This window comes from Centropristis striata, chromosome 5 (genome assembly GCF_030273125.1).
Source record: "Centropristis striata isolate RG_2023a ecotype Rhode Island chromosome 5, C.striata_1.0, whole genome shotgun sequence".
Classification (NCBI taxonomy): domain Eukaryota; kingdom Metazoa; phylum Chordata; class Actinopteri; order Perciformes; family Serranidae; genus Centropristis; species Centropristis striata.
The window spans coordinates 17,107,611-17,135,145 of NC_081521.1; the positions used below are offsets into that span (position 1 = coordinate 17,107,611).

Genomic DNA, 27,535 nt, shown 5'->3' on the forward strand with positions numbered 1-27,535 from the left:
ACACTTTCACTCTCTGATGTTTCATTAATGTCACAATATTCAAATCAGCAGCATATGAAAGGATATAAATACATTTTTCATGGTTAACCCTCTGAACCCCAACGAGCTGTTTCAGGGCGGTTTTGGTGTTGTTGCTCTTTCTACATTCTCCTCTCTGTGTCCTTGTTTTTCACTGCAACATATAAAATCTCTAAAAAGTCTATAAGTCCTGCAGCTCTATGGAATCAGCACAGTCAGAACAACTCAAACATGTCTTTGTACAGAATAACACAGTTAGAATGACAGAAATCAGAAAAAAGGATAGAGAGACGGTTGAGAGGTTCTGGGAGGGCACAGCAGCAGGTGATGATGCGCCACCATTGGCCAGTAGTGATGGTGAGTGTAGAGTGGACCAGGAGAGGAGCATTCCCATCTGGGGCCAAACCAGATCCACGGTAGTGAGACCAGCAGGAGTGATGCCGAGCAGGACCACAGCTCAGCCCAGCACAATCACTTCCGTTTTTTCCGAGTTTAACATTAGGAAGTTGTGGACCATCCAGGTTTTTATGTCTTTAAGGCATGCATTAAGTTTGGCTAGCTGATCAGTTTCACCTGGCTTGATTGATATATATAACTGAGTGTCATCAGCATAACAATGAAAGTTAATTGAATGTTTTCTAATTTTATTACCTAGAGGGAGCATATAAAGGGTGAATAAAATTGGTCCAAGCACAGAACCCTGTGGAACACCGTGGTTAACATCAGTGTGCACGGAGGATTCATTGTTCACATGAACAAACTGGAAACGGTCAAATAGGTACGATTTCAACCAGCCCAGTGCTGTTCCTCTAATGCCAATTACATGTTCCAGTCTCTGTAATAGGATATGATGGTCAATTGTATCAAATGCAGCACTCAGATCTAGCAAGAAACAAACCCCAAAAGACAAAATGACCAAAAAAAGACAAAACATTTCCAAAAAAGACACAAAAAGACCAAAACAGTCCTCACATATAAGTATTGTCATGTTCCCAGCCTCTCCTGTCCTCTCCTCTCTGCTCTGTGTAAACAGCCTCTCCTCTCCTGTCCTCTCCTCTCTACTCTGTGTAAACAGCCTCTCCTGTCCTCTCCTCTCTGCTCTGTGTAAACAGCCTCTCCTCTCCTCTCTGCTTTGTGTAAACAGCCTCTCCTGTCCTCTCCTCTCTGCTCTGTGTAAACAGCCTATCCTGTCCCCTCCTCTCTGCTCTGTGTAAACAGCTTGTCCTCTCCTCTCCTGTCCTCTCCTCTCTGGTCTGTGTAAACAGATTTTCAGACACACCTACACTGATAACAACATCCAACAGACTAGATTCACTCTCAGTGGTTTCTGTGGCATGAAACCATGAGCCAAATATACATATAACACAGCGCCCCCTAGTGGAAGAGATCACCACTGTCACTGATCATTTAAAATTATAAGGAGCAATAAGGTGCAATTTGAAAGATTTGGACAAATTTCACTTGAAACAGTGGAAAACCATACAAGGCACTCTCAAGGCTTTAATAATTTATGGCTATTTCATAGAAAAATTAAAAACCTGCCAAGACGTTTCAGCATGAAGAGCTTTTAATAAATGATTAAAGGCCTTTTAACCCTTTGACTGCCTCATGTTTTACTGATGGGGTTTACTGATACTTTCTTTACCTTCTGAGCAGCCCCACATGCAGATTTTGTTTCAGCACTGTTAAGAAAAATGAACTCACATCATCATCAGTGAAGCAGTGACTGTTGTAAATCATTTTATCTGTTCTATGTGGTCGTCAGTTGAACTTATTTGTGTTTTTGATAGTGAATTGGACAAAATAATCATTGTGAAGACACCAGCACAGGCCCTGGAACGTGTAATCAGCATTTTAACACTTTAACACGATTATCAGAAATCAATGGATGTAAATGAAGCAGAATGAGCTTCTTGCTCTGGCTTTTTATTTATAGTCTGTTTGTGTCTGACTGCAGCCTTCCTTTGTTCCTTTAATCTGCATCACTTCTGCATCATTACTGCAGGATACAAATAAATTACAGCCCTTCAACAGGATGTGAGGCTGAGAGTGATGCTGCAGCAGGAGAAGCTTCAAATCTTTAAATCATGAAGAGTTTTTGCAACAAGAAGCATCAAAATGCTTTTCTTCAGGATTCATCAGAATTTGATGAAATTCAGGTGTTTGCAGCTCCAAAACACAAACCTGGGAGGATTCAATTAGAACTTGCACTGCATTGATTTTCTGGCTAAATGAATATGGTACTTAAATAAAAATATGGAAAAGGAAAGAGAGCTTTATCCTTTAGTAAAAGTACCAATAAAATGTACTGAAAGTATGAAACATATCTGTTCTGTTCTGCAAGAATTATTATATCTGACTTTATGAGATTGTTTAGACTAATGTTACTGTTGGAGCTGCATATATATATATATATATATATATATATATATACATACATATATACACATATATATGCATACATATATATACACATATACATACATACATATTATATATATATATATATATATATATATATATATATATATATATATATATATATACACACACACACACACACAAATCTATTAATTGTCTGAATATGAATAATCAGCTGGGGAAGTATTATTGGGATATTTGTTTTTTAAAATGTATACAATTTAATAATTTAAAAAAATCATTTTTTTTCTCAAACTCTGAGCCAGAAATCTGTAAAAAAAAAAAATATATATATTTTACTATAAAATAAATACATATTATAAGCATTATTATACAATAAATACATAAATTTGATATTGATATTATATAATTAATTATATTTAACAAGTCATTCTATAGATAAACACTTTTCTAAATATAAATATTTAAATTATCTTTAAATGATTTTATATGGCAACTTTTGCTGCCAAATTTTTACTGTTTTTATTATGATATACATACACACACACACACACACACACACATATATATATATATATATGTGTGTGTGTGTGTGTGTGTATATACATTTACAGTGTAAGTAATCAACTGGTTTCATTTTGGTTGGTTTACATGTTTTTATTGTTAAATCCTAATTAAAGTAACTGCAGCTAGAATAGGATCAATATTTCCCTCTGAAACACACTGAAGTAGATTTAAAGTAAGTTTTAGTGTAAATGTGTCAGATGTCTGTGTGTGAATAAAGACCCGTGGCTCTGTGTGATAGATAGCACACCGTTTTATTAGTATATTTAGCTTTGTGACGTACAGCTCGGGAGAAAACAAAAAAACAAAACTAAATGGTCACAATTTTTTTTTTCAAAGTCCAGAAACATTTCAGCCTTAGCAGTGACATCACACAAAAGAAAGCTCAGTTTTTCGATCATTGGTTTCTTCGTCATGGACCGGAGTGATATGTTCTCGTCGCCGGGCAGAAAACAAACAAATAAACAAACTCGCCCGGCAACAAACAGAAAGACAAACAAAAATAACCCTAGATTTCTTTTTTTTTTTCTTCTTCCTCGATCGTTTAAGTTGCTTCACATATATTATCAACACTTTTCTAAAGAATCAAAATATTCAGCCACAGGTACTGGAAAAAAGGTATCCACTGTTATATATAATAATAATAATAAACACAATAAATATAAAAAGAACTTTTGATATAATTTATATGGTATCAAAGAGAGGGAAATGGGCCTTCAGTTTGTTTTTACAAAAGTGATGTCCTTTTTTTTTTCTTTACTTCCTGAGGTTTGAGTTTTGTTTCTGCAGTTTCTAAAGTTTTGCTAAATATACTAATAGACTAAGAGACCCGGCCCCAGGGTCTGGGTCCGTCATGGCTTATCATTCACTGAGGAATCGTCTCCGCCGGGTCCGGTTCACGCCGGCGGAGGGTTCGCTGTGATTTTTGTGTGCTGAGAGGTCAAAGGTCGAGCCTCCCCCTCTTCCCCCGCCCTCACACCAACAAACAATCGGTTTCATCCGGGAGAAGGCGTTAAAAATCTGTTTCTTCACCGTTAAATTCTGATAATCGCACCTGCAGCTCAGAAACATCAACAGGCCACAGGTGGAGAATGGAGAGATTTAAACGGCTAATGTGTGTGTGTTTGTGTGTGTGTGTGTGATAATTGTGTTTAGTCCCATTTCCCTTCAGTGTGTCAGGAAGGAGTCAGATTAAATAAAAGCAGGGGATGAAGAGAGAGGGAGGAGAGGAGAGATGAGAGGAAAAAAACAAAACAAAACCAGAAAAAAGAAATCGCAAAAATCTGTACATGTAAACATCACACTTCACTGAGTCAAATCATGAGGAGAAAACAGGTTTCACATTGGTTTCAGAATGAGCCGACAATCAGAGAGTCCGGACAGAGTCAGAAAAGATCAGAGCAGGGAAATTAATCTGAAGAACAGAAATAAAACAGGTTCTGACAGCAACTCGTAGAAAAATAATCAAATAAAAGAGGTCCATCAGTTTCTCCTTTCATTTCTTTTTCTTTTTTTAGATGTATGTATGTGTGTGTGTGTGTGTGTGTTGAGTTTCAGAACGGCTCGAGGAGTGTGTGAGCGTTTGAAGGACCCGACTGGCACCACAGCTCATCAGGTCTCTGTCCCTGCAGCGTTTTCTGTCCTGCTGGATTTAATCAAACCGCAGCGGCAGAATCAAACTTTTTGCCCGAGATCTGAAACTTTAAACGAGTCTGCAGCCGACACGTTTATCGTGTACGTTGTATTTGTGAATTTTTTTTGGGACAATTTTGGGAATTATTTACTTTCTTGGTGAGTTTGAGATGAGAATATTAACACCACTCACAGCTGGTTAGCTTAGCTTAGCATAAAGACTGGCAACAGGGGGAAAAGTTAGCCTGGCGTGCAGCAGCAGCTCATTGACACATTATATTATATTTGTTTAATCAGCATCTCATTTTTACAGTTAGTAAGTTAAAGAGGAGCTGGGAGTCTGAACGGAGACAGGCTAGCTGTTTCCCTTCGTTTCCAGTCTTTATGCTAAGCTAAGCTAACTGGCTTCATTTTTTTAACATGCAGACGTGACAGTAGTTTCACTTTTCTTCAATTTGGGTTTGTCTTCACTTCTTAACTCAAAATCTTTAAAATGCAAATAAAAAAAAGTTGAACTTTAAAAAAAAACAAAATTATATTCCAGGAAATGCTAGAATCAAATCATGCAATAAAAACAAAATAATAAAATAAAATAAACTATCAAATCAAAATTATATTCCAGGAAATGTTAAGAATGAAATCCTGCAATAAATATGAATTTAAAAAATAAATAAAAAATAAGCAGTTAAATTAACAAATATAATGTGGAATACATAGTTAAAATAAAGTTTTTAAAGTGTAGTTAGACATTTTTTTCAGTGGGGGAAATAGGGTTCCTGAGTCGGAATAATTGGAAAAATTTGTTTTGAAATACTCAAAAAATTCATGTGAAGGCAACAACTTAACTCGACTCAGTTTTATGTTTTTCTCTTTTAACAGACAGATTTTCCTCTCTTCTCGAGTTGGTTTAAACATTTAAAACATTTCTCCTACAGCTGACAAATGAAGATCTGCAGAAAGTTTTTGAGTAATATTAACAAAATTTCAAGTTTTTGCACAGTTTTTAGATGTTCTGCATTGACAGTTTTCTGAGCTGCAGAAATATCGCAGCAACTTTTACCTTTTCAATCAGTACTTGTGTTGTAAGAATGCTGTTGTTAAAAGGCTGCTGTTAACCTTTTAGAGAAATCACATCACTGAGGAGTTCAGCTGTCGGACAGTAAAGGTCCTAATAAAGCTGCTTGATTCAGAATAAGTAGATTATTATTTTGTTTATGTGCCGTGCTGCCAGTCGGGTCCTGTGTTTGGAATGTGCAGTAAACTGTTCAGGCTGTTGGAATATTGTACAAAATATCCTTTAAAAAAAGACCACTTTTACCACTACAAAAGATATCTATAAAATAATAATATTAAGAAGAATCGGAACACTGATAAGAGTTTCGAGCTTCAGATTATTATAGTGAGCAAATTACACCTTTCTAAAGATTGTCATTTGCCTTTTTTTTGTTTTTTTTTGTACAGTTTTTTTAAGTGGTGCTGATCTGCAGCTGACTGGCTCTGAAGTAAACTGACCCGGCTCAGATACTCTCATAGAAAACCTAACAGAGAACTTTTTAACATTTAGAAAGCAGAGAGATAAAAAAAAAAAGAGCCCCAAACGCTGATTATCACTTCACACCCTGACCCACACCTCAACTCGGGCACTTGGTTTCACTTCCTTCTGGGACGATCTTAGTGGTTCAGCTGTGCTTGATTTTAAAAACTGACTTTTTACGACAAGAAAAAAAAAAGTTTCCCAGATGCCGTTTCAAAGGAGCAGTTTGTCCCGCAGGAGCAAGAGACTCTTTACAGAAAAACTGCTCTAAAGCTGGAAAACTGAAAAGTGGATAAAACTAATTTTTCCATGTTAAACAGCCCTGTCTTATAAAAATTACATCCCCATTCAGCAAAACTGCATTTAATTACATTTTGAGTGATATTTTCTGCTGTTTCGGTCACTTATTACATTATAGAACAAGCGTTTATCAGCAGTTATCATCCCATAAATATGAGAAAGAAAGGGTTGAGTCTAGCTTCTAATAGGTTCAGCAGGTTGTTATCAGCTCAGCAATTTTTGTTGTTTGGTTGTGCCCTCTAGTGGCCGCAGTGATTGCGAATAACACCAAGGCGAAAGTGACGTATAACGAATATAAAGCACGAAAAGTGGCTTTTAGGGCCAACCAGAGGGGACGTGGACAGGTCAAACACACCAGAACAAAATAAATGTTTTTATTTGAAGTAACATCACTTTACTTCATAGCTACTTCACTTTTATTTGACTTTTAAAACTTTCTTTTATATTGCCCAACGAGAAACTTGTTCGCCCTAACCTTGGAGAAGTAGTTTTGTAGCCCAAACTAATGAAACTAAAGGTGGAATGTGACAAAGCAGTGAGTGGTAATAATAATGATAATATCTACGAGCGTTTATCAGCAGTTATCATCGGCAAGAAGGGGCTGAGTCTACCTTCTAGCAGGTTCAGCAGGTTGTTATCAGCTAAATAATTTATGTTGGTTGTTGGTGCCCTCTGGTGGCCACAGTAATTATGAATAACGCCAAGGCGGAAATGATGTATAAAGGGTATAAAGCATGAAAAGTCGCTCTCAGGGCGAACCGGAGGGGAAGGGTGAAACAAACCAGGAAAAAATAAATGTTTTTATTTGAAGTAATGTCGCTTAACTTCCTAGCTACTTCACTTTTGGCATTTATTTTACTTTCACAACTGTCTTTTATAACGCCTTACCAGAAACTCCCTAACCTTATAGAAGTAGTTTTATAGCCCAAACTAACGAAACTAAAGGTGGAATGTGAAGAAACTGCGAGTCGTTAAATGGGCTGATAAAAACCTGCTGCACCTGCAAGAAGGTACAATAATAATAATAATAATAATATCTACGAGCGTTTATCAGCAGTTATCTTCGGCAAGAAGGGGCCGAGTCTACCTTCTAGTAGGTTCAGCAGGTTGTTATCAGCTCAGTAATTTGTTTGGTGGCGCCCTCTGTTGGCCGCAGTAATTATGAACGATGTATAAAGAGCATAAAGCACAAAAAGTTACTCCTAGGGCGAACCGGAGGGGAGGAGGACGGGTCAAACAAACCAGGACAAAAAATAAATGGTTTTATTTGAAGTAATGTCACTTAACTTCATAACTACGTCACTTTTGGCATTTATTTTACTTTTAAATTGATCTTATATAATGCCTAACCAGGAACTTGTTCACGCTAACCTTATAGAAGTAGTTTTGTAGCCCAAACTAACGAAACTAAAGGTGGAATGTGATGAAACAGCAAGTCGTCGAATGGGCTGATAACAACCTGCTGCATCTGCGAGAAGGTACAATAATAATAATAAATATCCACTGATTCAATAGTGATAGTGTCCAGATTGGGTAGGAACATTGTGAAACTTGTTTTGTTTTTAGCAAGTAGCTCAATTTGTATTTATTCTTGTCTTTTTTTTAGTACTCTGCTTCGACCTGCTGGCTTTCCTATGTTCTTCAGGATGCAGATACTCTTAGAGTTAAGTTATTAGAAAATTTAAATAATTACATTCAAAACGTTTGCCTCGTTTGGTTAGATTTAGGCATCAAAACTACTCAGTCAGCTTTCGTAAAAGATCATGTTTGGGGTTTAGAGAAGTCTATTTGGTTAAACTCCTCCACCTACAGGCTTTTTGGAAAAAAAAATGAACTGAGAAAAAATTCATTTCCCATATTAACGGTGCAGTTCAGTTGCACAAGGACGTGATTTTTAGGAGATCCAGCTGCTTTAGAAAAATATTTAGGCTCCAAGCTCCAGTTTGAGAAACAGTCTAAAGATGATTTAATCTCCTGACTGTTAAAGAGGTTATTAACTGCTGTGGCTCTATTCCTTTGTTTTTGATTTGAAAACTGTATGGCTGTTCATCTGATGACGATTTCCTTCATTTCTTAAAAACACATTTTGGAGGTTTGAGGTTTTATCAGCAGCAGTTTGTCTAACAGGAGGTAAAGTACATGTCTGGATGCTGTGATTGAAATTCTTTCTGTAATTTAAAGTCAAACTGAAAATCACTGGATCCTGCTGTGATCTGAGGGACCAGGGTCACTTCACCTGCTCTAATAAAATTCACTAGTTATAGGTTGGGGAAACTGACAGACTAAAGCTCCATCCACACTAACATGCACAAGTGCTTTATCAGAAATAATCTCTGTCTATTTTAACACCTGAAAAAGTAAGTCACATGACCTGTGCATGCATGTGTCCGTTTGGGGTTAAAATACAGACAACAAAAGAAGAACAGCGGTGAAAAGAGACCCAGAGATTTCTTTGCTTGGATGTGCAACAAGTTTGAGCGGTTACTGGAATGAACATGTGAGCGTGAGGCGGTGAAGGTGGCAGAAAACACAGATTGTGAGTCATTGCAAAGCAAACTTGGTGACATATTAAAGTGCTATCAGGAGCTTCTGATAACGTATTTGTTTGCCAAGTCTAAATATTTGCCTGTCCAGACTGTAAAGCCGGAGATATACTGGCTGTTTAACCACACATTTAGTGCACAATCATCCAGATACTTCCCTGAGTACAACGCATTATACTGCAGGTTTCCACTAGAGGGTGCACCTGAGAAGAAATACCAGATTTGCAGGATGTAAATAACAAACCTGGCAACACTCCAGCAGGTTATTTTATTGTTAATTCAGATATCACGGCGTAAAAAGTGACAGTGGAGCCATCGAAGTCTGTTAAAATGATAGTGAGTACTGCTCCTACACTGCCCCCTGCTGCTCATGTGAGTATTGCATCTTGCAGTTAATTTCTAGCGACTTGCACAACCAACACTCGACCATGATGTGCACATGAGACAGTAAAAAGCAAGTTAATCTCCAGCCTGATGAGCTTTTAAACTAAAACAGACTCAGCTGCTTCCAGGTAACGTTATAAAACAGAAACATGTAAGTGTGGATGCAGACTTGAACAGAAATAAGCAGAGAAAATAAATATATCTGCACGTTTTATGAAGCGTTTTTGTGCAGCTGTGATCATCCTGAACATAAATAATACCTGATAATATTATCTGATAAGAGGACAAACTGTTTCCTGTCTGTGACTCCGGCCCCTCATAATGTGGATCAACCAAACGTTTTCTTTCTGAGATCGACTGAGCAGAAACCAGATTGTTGGCAGTGTGTGAGAGCACAGTGAGGACAGGACAGGAGAACAGAAGGACGGTCTCAAAGTCTCATGTCAGGGTTAAAAAAGGCATCAAAATAAAACAAAATTAAAATGTTTCCTACGTTAATTAACTGAATAAAATTTGGGAGATATTAGAGGAGGATTGATTGTACCTCAGTGGGTCTTTCCTCTAACTCAAAGTCCGATAAATCAAAACTTTAAGGTAATAAACTGAATTTAGTCATAGGTAAAGTTTCACCCCGACACATCTGACTCCTCCCTCCCTCCTTTTTTCCTCCTTCTCCTCGAGTCGGGTCATTAACATTTTTTTTTTTTGCATATTTCTCTCGTGTCATTCAGTTATCACAACACTTCAGAAAAGAGCTTCCCGTTTTGTGAAATAAGAAACAAAAACAATTTTTTTTTACACTTCTACATCTAATCTGCCATAAATTAAATAATTTACATTTTTCATAATTTCAAACTGATCTGAAGTCGATGCCGTTACACACGTTTAGTAAACCAGTGACAGTTCTGATGGAGGTTCTGTGTTATTGGTACAAGGCGTCCAGGGCGTGATGCAGATTTTAGACCCGAAACACCAGCGAATGCTATGATTATCAACTGCATTGCAAAAAAACAGCCCGCACCTCTTCACTGTTCTCGTCAGGAAGGAGGGGGGAGCATGCATACACACTCAGAGAGCCCCCTCCCCTCCCCCCGCCTCTTCTAATCACAGATGAGTGTCGCTCAGTGTGCAAAAAAGGGAGCAAATCACGGTGAGAGTCGAACAGAGTAGAAAACACAGTAGAAGCACAGCACACAGAGCGATGCCTCGGAGGAATTAAGTCACGTTTTGTTCTTTTTCAAACCTCTTAGAGACACAGGCGACCAATGAGACTAAGAGCAACTCAGAACAGACAATCTGGATTCTTTTTAGCAAGAGAAACAAAAACTAGAGTTGCTTCAACATCACAGCTCCTTAAAGCAACAGTTTGACATCAGTTCTGCTGGTTTTCTGCTGAACGGTAAGACTCGACTCAACTCAACTCAACTCAACTCTTTTGGATTTGCATCAGTAGAAGTAGTGGTTAGCACCTGCTGTTTGTATGGTTGTGACTCCAGGTGAGCTGTGAGTTAAATCACTGCAGGTCACTGATTGGTCGAGCATGACACAGGACATCCTGCATGAACCTGCAAACAGCGGCTGCAACTTTTTAAAAATGGATTTGACCCAGATTTGCCTGCAAACTGCTGCGTATTATTAATGCAGGAGTGTCTGGTTGAAGATGGTGGGTATTATTATTATCTGCAATGGAAACAAAAGAGAGTGGGAGCAGAGATGTACGGTGCAGGAGAAACCAGATAGATAGTTAGAGCCAGATGATTGTTAGCTTAGCTTAGCATAAAGACTGGAAACAGAGGGAAACTGCTAGCCTGAAAAAAATCTGCACCTTTAAAGCTCACCAATAACATGTTATATCTTGTTTTTTAAACCATAAAAAGGTGTAAAAACAACATGTTGTAAAAACAACATGTTGTTTTTACACATGTACACTCAATCACCTCACTGTGACTCAAGGAAGTCTCACAAATTATTGTCTTTAAATCTGTATTTTTAATTAAACAAGTAAGATCATCCACATATCAGTGTCGGGGATGCACCGTTAGGAAAACTTTGTTTACTGAACATATAATTCAGAAAATGATGCTCAGTTGGTTTAGAAATATTATTCCCAGTGTTTAAGAAATCATCATATCGGTGCAAAATCCATAAAGAAAAGGTATTTTTTTATTCCAATTCAACTCTTTCCCAAAAGTCGATATCTGTTAACCTCCAATATTAATAAACAAGCTTTAAAGGTGAGGTGTGTTTAAAGGTTTTCCATTCTTTGTGCTAAGCTAAGATAACCGGCTACAAGAAAGCAAGCAAGCATATTTCCCCAAAGTCAAACTATTCCTTTAACAGAGAGGCTGATTCAGGACTCTGCAGGACTCTGCAGGACTCTGCAGGACTCTGCAGGACTCTGCAGGACTCTGCAGGACTCTGCAGGACTCTGCAGGCTGCAGGAGCAACCAGGCATCTAATAAAAATAATTTTCAAGCTTTTATAACAAAATCTACCTTCATAAGGTGAAACATCAACACAGCGGAAAGCAAAGGAACCTGATTTTAAGATGAAGGATTAAAAGTTATCTGCAGTAATTTAGTGCCACAAATCAACATTCATCATGAAACAAACAGTTAATCAGGTTCTGCTCCCTGCAAGACGTTTCAGTGAGCACACGGGAAGAAACAAGGTCGAAGAGGATTCACAGTTAGAAAGTCACAATACACAACATGAATCAAGCCCTATGAAGCAAAAACAAAGAAGCCAACCAACCAGAGAGAGAGAGAGAGAGAGAGAGAGAGAGAGAGAGAGAGAGAGAGAGAGAGAGAGAGAGAGAGAGAGAGACGGGCTGTGAGTCCTCCTGTGAGTCTTTGTTGGTTTTTGCTTTGTTGTCGAGGTCTCAGGAGGTCTGTTTAGTTCAGTTCAGTCAGTCGGTTGGTCGTCGGGGCGCTGCCCGGCTTCGTTGAGGTTTCAGGTCTATGGCAGAAGGTCCGGTTTTTTGTATAGCAGCAGCAACATGAAAGTTCATCATTATAATCGTAATAATAATAATAATAACAATAGTAATGGCCATCTCAGAGTTTTAACAGACAAACACAGTAAGACAGAGCAGTCCTCCTCGTCCTCTGAGACCTGGGCCGGACCAGGGAGAGGGAGGAGGAGCAGGTTTAGGTCCACGATGAAGAGGTGAAGAGTAGGTCCAATGAGGAGAAGAAAGAGGAGGAGAGAGGGGTGTAAAACAGGACAATGCTGAGGTTTTGTTGGCATTACATCTACGTTTTTAAAAAGTAGAAGCGGGAGGTAAAACTGCCACCAGAGATCAACATTAAGAAAAGCCCCCCCCCCCCCTCCACACACACACTCCCGTCAACTCTAATTCTTCTCAAGTTTTTCTTCAAAATGAACTGATTATATACAGCAGCACACGAATGAAAACCTGCACAAGATGAAAGAAAAATGTTCTGAAAAGTTCCTCGACATTACACTTCGTCTTTTTGCGCAATAATATAGTTTGATTCTTCCCCCCCCCCAAAATATATATAAACCTTGAAGACATCAGGTGGTAAAGAAGTAAACTGGCTTCTGGTGGGAATGTTACCATTCTCTTGCAGAGTGTGTGTGTGTGTGTAAATGTGTGTGTGTGTGTGTGTGTGTGTGTGTGTGTGTGTGTGTGTGTGTGTGTGTGTGTGTGTGTGTGTGTGTGTGAACTGAATTGGCAGGTTGGATCTGAGGTATTTCCTGGCGGTCAACATGGCGTCTCGGATGCATAAGTAGCGAGTAGCTCCCTGGGTAAAGGGGTGAGGAGGAGGACGGGGAGGTGAGTGAAAAGTGCTATAGGACACAGAGAGCTTATATACAAGCGAGCACAAAAAAAGTTTCTCTCCTTTTCTTTTCTTTGCTTTTCTTTTTTAAACCAAACAACTCCTTTTTTTTCTCTTTTCTCTCCCAGTTTCCATCCTTTCTCTTTCGGTCTTTAGTGCTTCTTTCCGATTCGTTCTATCAGTCACTTGGGAAGAGAAATTAAAACAAAAATAAAATGCTCACTGGACTCCCGGCAGAAGAAATTAAATATTGAACCAAATCAAAAACACTTGTCATCAGTAGTACGAAGTCAGGGAGTCGATATTTATTCTTAAACTGTCTCGAACGAGAGATGGCAAAAACTTTGTGAAATCTCTCCGTCCTCTCCTCCTCTCCTCCACACTCGTCTCCCAGAGTGCAGTGCTGATTGTGAGGTGCTTCCAAAGAGGAGAGGGTTGAATTCCTTCCAAAATAATTTCTCCTCCTCGTCAGGCAGAATCAGGATGGGTCGAGGTTTGTGGGGGATTGTTTTGGGAAAGTCGGGGCGGGATTCAGTTCCCCTCCCTCTGTCCCAGTTTCCCACTTTCTCCTCAAATAAAAAAGTGGCCGATTAAAAGAGAAGGCAGATTAAAAGGAGCAAAAACAAGAGGAGGTCTGGTGGATAAGGAGAGACGCAGACAAACAGAATGTATGTGTGTGTGTGTGTGTGTGTGTGTGTGTGTGGGATCAGTTCTGCTGCAGGATCAGGTTCTCCAGCTCGTCTGCGGAGCGCAGCAGGAAGGCGGCCGACTCCCGGTAGCCGGCGATCAGCTGACGCACGGCCGTGATCTCCGGCTGGCTGAGCTGGGTGGAGGCCCCGCCCCCTCCAGCACCCCCACTGCCCCGCCCACCCAGGCTGCTGTTGGCGGAGGCAGCGGAGGAGGAGTTAGTGATGTTGGCAGAGGACAGAGATTTCATGCTGAGGTCTGTGGGGCCTGAAGGAGGGGGGAGAGGAGGGGGGATGGATGGATGGAGAGAACAGAGAGAGGTGGAGAGGGAGAGAGAGAGAGAGAGAGAGAGAGAGAGAAATAACAGGAAATGAAGAGATGGAGAGGAGGAACAGGGAGAGAGAGTAAAGGAGAGAAAGATCAGTCAGATAAAATGACAAGAATATCTTCATCTGTGTCTTCATCAGGAAACAACGTTAACCTTCTGAACCCCAACAATGTATGTTTTCTTTAGGTACTTGCCAAAAATCAAGCCTTTATCGTAGAAGCAAACTGTAAAAACAGGCATAATTGTCAAAATTTGACCTTTCTGACAGTCCTTGAACGGATCATCGGAAACAAAAGTTTCAGTTATAAAAAGTGACCAAAACTTGTGTTAAAAAGTTGATATTCGTGTCAGAATCTCTTTATTCCACATGCCTCAATTAAAATAAAGCGTTTGAACTAACCAGATCCTGTTAAAAACATTAAATTCTGCTCCTCAGAGACACTGTGAAGACATGATTGATTCTGCTGAGACCAACGGTCACTTGACAAATATTCACTGAAAATCTGTTTACACAGAGCAGAGAGGAGAGGACAGGAGAAGCTGTTTACACAGAGCTGAGAGGAGAGGACAGGAGAGGCTGGAAACATGACAATACTTCAATATATACAATATGTAGAGAAAACAGTTCTTTTGTCATTTTGCGTCTTTTTTTTAAACTTTTTTTTTAAAACTTTTTTCTCTTTTTGTGTCTTCTTTTGTCATTTTACATATTTTTGGGGTAATTGTAAGTCCTATTTTGTGATAATTTTGTGCCCTTTTTGACATTTTGTGTATGTTTTTTTTACAATATAAGTGACACTTGGAAAAGTGTTTATATATAAATTCCATTTTATTCCAATTTAGAAAAATAATTTATCAGAGAAACTCAATTTTTTTCCCTTTTCTGTCATTCTAACTGTGTTATTCTGCACATAGACATGTTTGAGTTGTTCCCACTTCTAGCCATGATTGTGCTGATTCCATAGAGCTGCAGGATTTCTAGATTTATATAGATTTTATATATTACAGAGAAAATGTAAAAAGAGTGAAAAAAAACCCCACCTTCAAATGTCTCGTTGGGGTTCAGAGGGTTAAAACTGTAATGAAATCTGCAGCTGACGCAGTTTTGTGTGTCACTTAATAATTAAGATGGATTAAACCTTGAAGTTTTTTCTGAAATAATCAAATAATTATCAAAACTACGATTGGCCTTCAAACAGCCGACCGACACTAAAGAGACAAATGTAACCAGTTAAAAGTGATTAAATGCTGTAATAATAGTGACATCATGTCGCTGCCCTCTTTTCTTGTTCATCTCCTCATCCTCTCTCCTCTCCTCCCTCTAACGTTCACTCACCGTTGCTCTGAGCCGCGGCGCCGGTCGTCAGGGAAACGGGGTGTTGCATGGCAGCGCCCAGGCCCGGGTATCCACGGTAACCGTAGCTGAGGCCGGCGCCGTTGATGTAGAGCTGCGAGTCCTGCGAGGAGAAGGCCGAGGCCGCCAGCGAGTAGGCGGAGTGGGCGAGGGACGCCGGCTCCCGCAGGCCGCCGCTGGACGGCTTGTCCAGAGAGATCTGCTCATCCTGGAAGTTAGGGCGCGGATTTTCAAAATAATATACAGCAAGTACAGCACCTGTAGTTACATTCCATCACTGATTTTAATAAAATCATGTTGTTTTTCTTTTCACATAATACTGTAAAATTATATATTTTAAAATAGTTTTACTGCTAGGAAACTAAAAGTTGTCTTTACATTCAGGAAAATAATGATTCTTTTTTGTATTTTTTTTACAAAAAATTCACTGTTATTTTAACTGAACAATCCTGAAGAAAAAAATTATATATATACATATAAATTCTATAATGTCCCATTATATTAATTTACAGATTTCAACTGCTATTTTATGGTTAATATTTGTAATAAAATGTACCTTTTTTTATGGCATTTGCACATAAAAAAAGAAACCCCTGTTAAATAATACAGTAAATTTCTGGAAAATAACTTTTTAAACATTTTGTTTACAGCATAAAGCAAACAAAACATTTTTTTTTTGTCTTTAAAAGTAGTTGTAGTCACAGTATTTGTACAGTGTTTTATTTGATATTATTCTATTTGAAAAGCATTTTAAAGCATTTAGAATGGTTTTAGCTGCAGTTCGTCATTTTATAACTGATTTTAATTAAATACTATAAAAAATCAATATTGTCCCATAATATTTATTTACAGATTTCAACTTATACTTTATGGTTAATATTTGTAATAAAATTAATTTACCATTCTTTGTACAGTACATTTTTGGAAATAACAAAACAAAACATTTTTTTGTCTTTTGAATTATTATAATAATTAGTAGTATAATAAGCAGTCTTAATTTGGTATTATTCTTTTTATTTTGTATTTTTCTTTTTTCTTTTCTAAATAACATAAAGACAGTTGGCTGGAGAAACAGGTGCAACCGGTTTTAAAGCAACAGTTGGTCAATTTCATAACTACACAAGTAATGCTTTTTTCTTTTACATAATATTAGGCTGCACACACACACACACACACACACACACACACACACTCTCTTACGTGATAGGTGTCGAGGCGCATCCTCTTGGCGGCGTTGCGTGACTCGCTCTCGCAGGCAGCAGCCAGGATGTTCTCGGCCATGGCTGAGGTGAGGTGAGGAGGAGTCGGACGAGTCTGCAGACAGAGCAACAAAACAAAAAAAACAGAGAATTAAATGACTAAATTAGTAAAACAGAGCGACAGGAGAGTTCAAACAAGAAGTCAGACATGTCTTTGTGCAGAATAACACAGTTAGACGATAGAAATCACAAACACAAGTTAAATTTATCTGATAAATTAATATTTTCAAATTGGAATAGAATATAATTTATATATAAACACTTTTCCAAGTGCCCACAAGTGTCACAAATGTTAGAAAAACGAACAGCTGCTGATGCTGACAGTCTGTTTTAACACATATTGTAACTGGATGCTTCACCACCGGGGGGCAACAGAGACATTTCACTGTTCCTCACAGTCAGTGAGCTTCTGTGTGTTTAGTGACTGATCAGCTTCACCAGTCTGACTCACAGGATGGTTTGAAGGAATACAAACACGACCATATTGTTTTCACTTGTCACAATAGATAAGATCATAATTCTGGTACTGTGAGACTATTTTATGTTATTTTTTCAGGTATTATGAAATGGTTTTACTGGTCCAGCTTGTGATCAAACTGGGCTGTTTGTGACCCCTGAAGTGAGACGAATAAATAAAAATGCCAAACAAATGTCAAGAATATTGGAAAGAAAAGTTATCTCCACATATTGTACAGTATATTGTATTGTATTTAAGTATTGTCATGTTTCCAGCCTCTCCTGTCCTCTCCTCTCTGCTCTGTGTCAACAGCCTCTCCTGTCCTCTCCTCTCTGCTCTATGTAAACAGCCTCTCCTGTCCTGTCCTCTCCTCTCTGTTCTGTGTAAACAGCCTCTCCTGTCCTCTCCTCTCTGCTCTGTGTAAACAGCCTCTCCTGTCCTGTCCTCTCCTCTCTGCTCTGTGTAAACAGCCTCTCCTGTCCTCTCCTCTCTGCTCTGTGTAAACAGCCTCTCCTGTCCTCTCCTCTCTGCTCTGTGTAAACAGCCTCTCCTGTCCTGTCCTCTCCTCTCTGCTCTGTGTAAACAGATTTTCAGTGAATATTTGTCATGTGACCGTTGGTCTCAGCAGAATCAATCATGTCTTCACAGTGTCTCTGAGGAGCAGAATTTAATGCTTTTAACAGGATCTGGTTAGTGCAAATACTTTATTTTAAATGACACATGGAGAATAAAGAGATTCTGACACGAATATCAACATTTTAACACAAGTTTGGACACTTTTTACAACAGAAATTGTTTAAGGACTGTTAAAAAGTTCCAACTCTGACAATTATGTCAGTTTTTACAGTTACTTCTATGATAAACGCTGTATTTTTGGCGATCTTTTAAAGAAAACATACACTTTAATCCTGCAGCTGGGAGGTTCGGACTGTTAATAGTAAAGATTTCTGTGTTTTGGGTCCAAATAACATTTTAAAAGTCTGGGCCCCAAAGTACAGAAGAGCCAAAGAAGATCTGGGTGATTTTATAGATAGAATATGATACATGTGCCACTGAGTGACCTTCATAGGAATGAACAGGACCCATCTGCAGGTTCCCATCAATATACATGAGTTTTAAACCTCTTTACTGGTGAAGATCGCAGCGTTTTAACTGTCCTGATATTTTGCATCGCATCACATCTGCAAACTGAAAATAAAGCGTCTGCAGCGTGTTGTTTCTATAGCTACAGCACGTTTACAGGCTCATTTTATCTTCTTTCACAGGAGATGATAATTGTTTGTGTGCCTGTCGCCCAGAGAAGATAAATACCTCACATTATGAATATATATTCTATTACTTTGACTTCTAGAGATAACACCGAGGTTATTTTAGTAAAATGAATATCTAGAAACTTTTATTCTGCATCTGAATAAACGTAGGAAAGGTAAACAGAATCATGATGATTGTTGGAGGACATGTTAACACTTTGAATATCAGGATTTGTTCAGCATGTCTGACTTCTGACTGAGCTGTGGACAGTAAATTATAAAAGGAATAATCAGTCATTTTGTTGATGATTAATTACTTTTAATTACTTCTTCTTACGTTTGTTACAATAGTAGTGAGGTAAATATTACTTCAGTCCCAAAGAGGATAATTTTGTCTGTCCGTAATGTGCAAACATTTGGTGCAAAAGCAGCTGCTATCTATGCAAATGAGCCTCATTGCAATAAAAAGTCCAATTGAGAAACAACACACTAACTTGATATTTATAGACTTTTTTTTAAAGTCACATGCATTGAAATTTGGGGATTTTGTTCCATTTAAAACAGGTACAACAAATTATGTATAAAAGCGAAGAATAATTTACATGAAAAGTATGTGTGTTTCAGTGTGTGGGATAGGCTGGAGGTGATAAAGGGGAGCATGACTATAGAGCACAGACAACACAACAAAAATATTTTTTTTAATATTATTTAATATTATTTTTAAATTATTGATGTTTCGCAAGAAGGGGTGGAATATATACAGTCATGGTAAAAATTACTAAACCATTGTTTTCCTCAATATCATGTTCATTTTAATGCCTAGTACAACTAAAGGTACATTTTTTGGACAAATATAATGATAACAACCAAAATAGCTGATAAGAGTTTAATTGAAAAGCTGATATCTAGACATTTTACATGGTTTTCTTGATAATAACCAAAATCATTAGCAATTTTTTCCATGACTGTATATATATCTTTTATTTTGGCCATGTATGCATGCAGCGATGAATCAATTAATTAACGTTATAGATAAATTAGTTGGCAGGTTTCCCCCTAGCGGTCGCATTCCATTCTTTGTGAATTCACCCTTCATTGTTATGTATTTGTTTTAGGTGCTGTACTTTACACCATGATTTTAAACTGCAGTGTGTTTCTGTTCTGGATCTGAAGGGTTTGTCAGGAGTGTGCGAGAATCCTCACACTGAGGCTCTTACACACATACATTTATAAAGGACATGTTGTTGAGAGGAGCACGTGTACGAACTGAAAGGTTTGTACATGGTGACAGAGTACAGAGAGAGAAAAGCTTCAGGAAACAAGAGAGGACGTCCTCTAGCTGTCTGCGTCTCCCTCAGGAGCTCACGGAGCCACAAAGGAAGCAAGGCCAGCAGTGCATTATGGGAGTGATCAAACAGCCCGTATATAAACCGTACGGTGGAGGAAAGAACTGGATGTTCAACAAACAAACCCACACTCCCAACAGCGTCCATATTGGAGTTATTACTGGATTTATCCACATACAGTCACATTTAATCACACTCATATGTGCCCCAAAGACCAATTAAAAATGAAAAATCTTAATAATTTTTAAAAGATGCAGATGAGACTGACTCAGTTGGTGCAGCAGCTAAAAAGCACATTTCTGCACATTTCTAAAGACATTTCCAGAAATGTACTGCATTATTTCACAGGTTTTTAAAAAAATAATAATTTTGTGCAAATGCAATAAAAAAGGTAAATAACTTTTACTACAAAAATCAACCACAACATGTAAATCTTTGGGTGGATATAGTGGGACTGAAACAAGTCTTACCTCGTGTGGTTTAAATACAAACAGAGAAAAGTTTAGTTTTTATTTTATTTTGAAGTTTCATACCTGATATGATGATTTACTAGAGTTAGCCACCTTCTTCTTCTTTGCCAGCATCTTGAATGTAAAGGAGCCGAAACTGAATATATTTATATATATATATATATATATATATATATATATATATATGAGTGTGTGTGTGTGTGTAAATATAAATCATATATTATATATTTGGGTCGTTCATTATACCGTGTTTTTCCACTTTATTCAGACATTTCAGGGAAAATATATCCATTTATTCCCACTGATTTTATTAGTCACATTATTTTTTCCAAATATATAAATAATAACCTGCAATATCGAGAATAAAATTCTACTGAGAGCTCTTTTCTTGTCTAATCATTGTTCTGTGATTCTAGATCTTTTTTGCTTTTCTCTGTTATATATCTTTCTAAACTCAATATACATAAACATATACATCAAAAATGTCTAGATATCAGCTCTTAAATTAAACCCTTATCAGCTATTTTTGTTGTTCTCATTATATTTGTCCAATCAAATGTACCTTTAGTTGTACCAGGTATTAAAATGAACAAGAAATTGAAAAAAACAATGGTCTAATAATTTTTTCCCTTTATCGCATTGTTACAATCGTTTCCACGTTAATATTTGATTCCAACTTTCTGTTCGACCGTGTATATAAATTTATCAGCTGACAGACAGACAGACAGACAGACAGACAGACAGACAGACGTTGAGTGGTGGTTACCTCCATGCCGCTCTTCTTCATGCGTCGGCAGGATTTGAGGTAGGTGCGAATGCGCTTGCGGGCGCGTTCCTGGAACTCGGGGAACTGTCTGCTGCAGGATTCGATGATGGCCTGGATCTTCTCCTTGGGCTGCTTGGAGATGGGAACCATCCGGTCCAAGTTCTCATCCACAAACAGACGCACAAACATCTGCAGGAAGACGAGACGCCATCAGTGAGCAGATCTGATCAATTTATATGTGTGGAGCCTCGTTATCATTGTTCTTTAACATTGGAACTGTTTTTATAGTTTTACTTTGTTTCCTAAAAACATTAAGCCTCCCCAGTCTTTGGCTATTCCTTAACCTTCCTCTTCTTTTAGCTTTCTGTTACTATCTCTTATGTTAACGGGTCGGTTTTGACCCTTAAATGATCCATGAAATACCCTTAAAACAATTATTTGTCATCCTATTTGTTTCTTTCCTCTTGGTGACCTTGTCAGGCTTCCTTGTACATTAAAAGATTAGTCTTAATATTTCTTGTGTGGCCTCCTGGGACTTTTTGAGAGCATACCACTCGTTTAATTTAAAAAATGGTAAAGTGAACCTCAAAAGAATTATATAAAATAATAGGTTGTTATGTTACCTGAATTGCTGCGGGGTATTAGAAGACATCTCAAATTAATGTTTTATTTTAATATTAACTATAGCAAAATCTATGGTGTTACAGGTCAATTTTGACCTGTATATATTTCACTAAATATTGTTTTATAATGTTATATTCAACACAAACGTTATCATTTCCAGGGAATTTTATAATTTAGTGAAATTGATTTTTTGTTTTTGTTTTATTTTGTTCTGCTTATCCTGCTGCCCCCGCGACCCGGCCCCGGATAAGCGGCCGAGAATGGATGGATGATGGATGGATTTTGTTTAAATAGAGGTTCCTGACCATTTAAAAAAGCCTTGATGCAATAAGCAAAAGTTGTGTGGTACTGTGTGTGGAGGCGACCCGAACACAAGAGGAAGGTTAAAAAGTGTTAAAATTGTCAAGATAAAGACAGATTTTTCAAAAATGGCCATTTACACCAAATTTTTACTAAATTCACCTGATAGAAAGTGCAGGCGTTTTCATGCTATTGATTTTGTATGTTTAGATAAAAAATGATAATATACTTTGATACTGCTGTGTGTAACAGAGCTACATCATAAATCACAGGATAAACTTTGCTGTGAACAAGAGAAATATTTTTTTAATTTATGAATACATCAGAGATTAGATTAGAAGTGAAAAAGAAAACTTTATTTCATCCCCTGATGTTTTATGATCCCTGTGTTGTATTTACTTGCAGTTCCTCTTAAATTGTTCTTTAAGGAACGCTCTATGTAAATAAAGTTATTTATTATTTAACCGTCATTTTGTGAGTAGAATAAAGAACAACAAATAGCCTTTCATTATAGAAACTTATGAACATTTTACCCTCTAATAGCAGGGATATAAATTTTTTTCGACCCTTTGGCAGTTCTACTGTTAAATTGTGTTCTTTAATTGTGTTTGTATGTATACTGCCCTACAAAGCCTAACTGAAGTAACTACATTTTGGGGCAAAATATATATATTATATATGCATTTAAAATTAAAACTAAAGCAGTGTAGCCTTGTATTACTTCATTGTGTTATTGATTGTGTTGAATAGTGGAGACAAGAATAATATAAATTATAAGATGGTGATTAAGTAAAAAAGGTGAGATAAAATGATATTAAGATTACAATATATCATTACTTCATGATATTAGGTGTAAAATACACAAATATTTGAATGGAGTTGTTAAACACTTTAAATGCACTTATAACAAAAGCACTTTGGAAATGTTTATTAACTGAAAACAAAATATAAGAACTGAAAGAAGATAACAACGTTGTAGCTGCATCTGTACTCTGGTTTTGCATTGCTGTAAAAGGTTTTAATAGTAATGCAAAAGTGCAGTAACTACATTTTTGGGGTTAACGGTCATATAAATCATCATGATTTTTTAGCATAAAAATTACATCATCAATATGTAGAAATAAGTGTCATATCACTTACCTTCCTATAACCCATGGCTGGCCAGTTAGAAAACTTTAAAGCAGTTTTTCTCAGTTTTACCCCTTGTGTAGATACTGCAGTTAGGCTTTGTAGGGCAGTATATTTCCTGCTACTTAAGTACAATTTTAGGTCTTATAATAACCTTTTTTTGATTTATATCACATGGAGTTTCAATTTTTTTTCCAAATATTGTTAACACTTGTGGTTGCTTTGCAAATGTTTTGGTTATAGATTTTTTTTCCAATTTCCAATTCCAAGAAATTAACTTGTGGGTTTCTTGAAAATAATTTATTGTTCTCCTTACTTGTAGCCATGGTTGCGCTGATTCTATAGACTTATTGTATATACTGCAAATAAAAAATGAGGCCATGGTAAGAAAACAAACAAATATTGGTCTGGATTTAGAAGAAACCTGAATAAACTTTGTCTCTGTAACTGTCGATAATCCACATCAGAACAACAGTGACCAAAAGAAACAATCCCAGAAAAATAAGTATTGCAACAAAAAAAAAATGTGCATGGAACAAAATTACTTCAAGAATTAAAATACAATAAAATATTGAGTTGTGATTTGGGTGAATTAACCATTCAGCATGCTACTTAAGTACAATTTTAGGTATTTTAATCAACTTCTATCAGAGGGAGATGCTGAACTTTGTACTGGACTACAGTTACATGATAACTTTACACTTTTGTTGAGTGGAGCCTTATTTTGTATTTTGAGCCTCTTTCTCGTCTGTTAGTGTTTAATGATGACAGCTCGTTAAAATTTTGTCTTTATGAGCATCAGGAGACGTCTGATTGATCTCCGACTTACATTGAAGGCCTTTAGTCTCTCGGGGTCGACCCCCTCCGTGTCGTTGATCTTGTCGTTGTCGTCGTGGTCATCATGGTCGTCGTCGTCATCGTCAGGGGCAATCTGGCTGCCGTGGCGACCTGTGGTCAGGTCCTCGGCTCCCAGGTCCATCTTCACACTGTCGTAGCTGCCACCGGAGCTGTACTGAGGGGACTGAACACACACACACACGCACGCACGCACGCACGCACACGCACACGCGCACACACACACACACACACACACACACACACACACACACACACACACACACACACACACACACACACACACACACACACAAAGCCATCCATCAGTCTCTCTGTCTGTGTGTTTCTAACTTGTAAGTGGTTCATTGTTCCTGCGTGTTCTTAATAAAACACTCATTAAAAGTCTGACAGCTCGTCAATAAAGGCTCTTTAAACACACAGATTTAGCTCTGTGGTGGAGACACTCGACTGACGCCATGGAGGAAAATATCAGGCCAGAAACATCAATGATAAGTCAACGGACAGAATATTATTTAGTTGTTTAATTGTTTTGAGTCATTCTTCAAGGAAAAAAGTGAAAACTGGCTTTCCAGTGTGAGAATTCACTGTTTCTCTCTGTATGTTATCATTTTATTATTGGATTTCAGACAAAACAAAGTTTTCACTGTTTTCGTGGCTTTCATAGAGTCAGTGATTAAATGAAAAGATAACCGACATACATAAATACAAACATAATTCATTATAAGTTTAAAAATTGGCATTAAACTGCCTTGTTTTGTTGTGTTTTGTGAATTATGGTGGCCAAATATGTTAATTTGTCAATGTTTGTAACATATTAATATGATAAAAATATATTTTTAGTAATTTTGCATCATAACCACAGCTCTCTTGTTTAAAATCTGTGCTGGTTTTCTCTGAACAAGTGTTAAATACAGACTAATTTGTCTGTAGGCGTCAATGTTTTTTACTGTATGAAAGAAGTGGACGTGGCTCCCTGCTGGTCAGGAGAGAGAATGTAGGTTTGACCTTCTGAACCCCAACGGGCAGTTTCAGGGTGTTTTTTGGCTCCTGTCACATTTTACTCACCACTGCCATATTTTCCACTAAAATATATAAAATCTACATAAATCTGTAAGTCCTGCAACTGCAGTGGGAATAACTCAAACATGTCTTTGTGCAGAATAACACAGTTAGAATAACAAAAATCATAAAAACAGATAAAAGACAAGCTGTAATTTCCAGATAAATTATAAAAAAAAAATAAAAAACTGTAATTAAATGTAAATTATAAATAAACACTTTTCCAAGTGCCACAGATGTTGGGAAAAACAGCGTTTCTGTGTGTTTAGTGTTTTTCACTTGTCACAGAATAATAATGGTTCTTGTTACGTCAGACTACTTCATGTTATTTTTGACTATTTTGAAATGATTTTACAGGTCCAGCTTGTGATCATACTGGGCTGTTTGTGACCACAAGTGTCACGAATACTGGTAAAAAAAAATTGGGTCTCCACATGCTCAACATATTGAAGAATTGTCATGTTTGCATCTTCCTCTGTCCTCTCCTCTCTGCTCTGTGTAAACAGCCTCTCCTCTCTGCTCTGTGTAAACAGCCTCTCCTGTCCTCTCCTCTCTGCTCTGTGTAAACAGCCTCTCCTGTCCTCACCTCTCTGCTCTGTGTCAACAGATTTTCAGTGAATATTTGTCTCTGATCGTTCGTTGGGGTTCAGAGGGTTAAAGGCACTTTTCAGACCCAGATTCTGTGGTCGACACTTATCCACTTCAGCCCTCAGATAAGTTTGATGATGTCAGTTTAACTCCTTCTTTACTTTGTGTGTGTGTGTGTGTGTATCTCACCTTGCCCCCGTAGTCCCTGCCGTCTCGGTCCAGTCGCAGCTCGGCGGTGTGTGCGTTGGGGGTGTGTGCGTTGTGTGTGTGCGGCAGCGGCAGCGGCAGGGCTGGGTGCGTGGGCAGCGGAGGCTTGGCGGCCAGCGGGTACTTCCTGCGGAGTTCTTCGGGCGCGCTGGGGTGCAGGGCGCCGAGCAGCGCCGCGGCCGCGGCCGACACGGTGACGGGCAGGTGGGAGGAGGGCAGCGGCAGCCGCTGGGGGGGCGGGTCGCTCAGGTTCATCGGCTGCTGGTCCTCGGACGACGAGGACGAGGAGGTCGGCGTGCTGAAGTCCAGCGGGGCGGGGCCGCCGTTACCGTTGATGACCTCCGTTTCCCTGACGATGGCGCCGTCCGTTACGGCGGATGAGGGCGGGGTCAGCGCGGGCAGGCCATTCCCACTGCCACTCTCTGAGGACGAGTCCTCTGAAGACAGAGAGAGATAGAGGGTAAGTTTCACAATCACATTTTTCTGTTTGTTGTTTGTTTGTTTCACCACACTGATCTTGTGTTCGGTGGTATGTGAGAAGAGAAGACAGACACTCCCTCACAGCAACAACCGATCAAGTTACAGACAAAATGACAACATGAACAAACCACAGAGTGGAAGAATAGAAATTATTGTCAGATTTTAACATGTCCGATGGCTCTTGAACTGATCCTGTGTGACTAACGCTTCAAGTAATTCACCAAAACTTGTGTTAAAATGTTGACATTTGTGTCAGAATCTTTTTATCTCCATTCTCCAGATCAAATAAATCAAATAAATAAATTAAATTCTGCTCCTCAGAGACACTGTGAAGACATGATTGATTCTGCTGAGACCAACGGTCACTTGACAAATATTCACTGAGAATCTGTTTACACAGAGCAGAGAGGAGAGGACAGGAGAGGCTATTTACACAGCTGAGAGGAGAGGACAGGAGAGGCTGGAAACATGACAATACTGCAAAATTTATAGGACATGGAGCTACATTTATTTAAAAACTTTTGGTAACATTGGTCACTTGGAAAATGTTATTGTAATTATAGAGATTAAATATGTTCCAATTTTTTTTTTTTAAATCTAAGAAATTCAACTTGTGTGTGTTTGTAATTAATTAATGAGTTATTGTGCAGAAAATATATTTTTGAGTTCTCCAATATATTCCATATATTCTGTTGGAGCCATATTGAATACTTAAATATAAATCGAAAATATGTAAACTTGTTTTAAGTTAATTATGTCATTTTATTTGTAAAATAAATTATTATTAAGTAAAGAAACAAAATATGGAGCCAACCTAGTTTAAAACTTGTAAAGGAATTTAAAGACACTTATTTTATTTGTGTTTGGATGGTGACGTATGTAATGCGCCTCCCACGGGCAGGTGGCTGTTCCATTTTTGTGAATGAAGTTTTGGAGGGTTAGGAGGCGGAGTGTAAACAGTTTTCCGACGGCACTCACGCACTAGAAAACACACTTAGAAACCAAATGTTTTGGATCGCATCAAGTGAATTTAGTTATCGCATTAAGTGTTTTGTTTTGTATTGAAATTAAGGAAAGTCAGCCGGAGTTCTGTTCAATGAACATCACAAGTGGATGAGCGTCTCTGCGCGTGCTTATTATAATGTGTGTCAGCACCTCTGCAACCTAACCTGAGCCGGCTAAAAGGAGAAAAAGGATTAGCCAATTCATATTAC

General features: G+C 38.0%; 1 protein-coding gene across 2 annotated transcripts; it reads right to left on the bottom strand.

The window, feature by feature from the left end:
• Nucleotides 1-13,038: 13,038 nt before the first annotated feature.
• LOC131970991 (nucleolar protein 4-like) lies at nucleotides 13,039-27,403 on the bottom strand. Of its 2 annotated transcripts, none has more exons than XM_059332248.1 (6): nucleotides 25,824-27,403; nucleotides 23,959-24,150; nucleotides 21,078-21,266; nucleotides 16,730-16,843; nucleotides 15,512-15,737; nucleotides 13,039-14,105 (listed from the first exon to the last, which is right to left on the bottom strand). In XM_059332248.1, the coding sequence occupies exons 1-6, from the start codon at nucleotides 26,094-26,096 to the stop codon at nucleotides 13,867-13,869; spliced, it is 1,233 nt and encodes a 410-aa protein (XP_059188231.1). In that variant the 5' UTR covers nucleotides 26,097-27,403; the 3' UTR covers nucleotides 13,039-13,866. The 2 variants fall into 2 exon arrangements, with proteins under 2 accessions (XP_059188231.1, XP_059188230.1); XM_059332247.1 differs by having other exon boundaries at nucleotides 13,039-14,114.
• Between the last annotated feature and the right edge of the window lie 132 nt (nucleotides 27,404-27,535).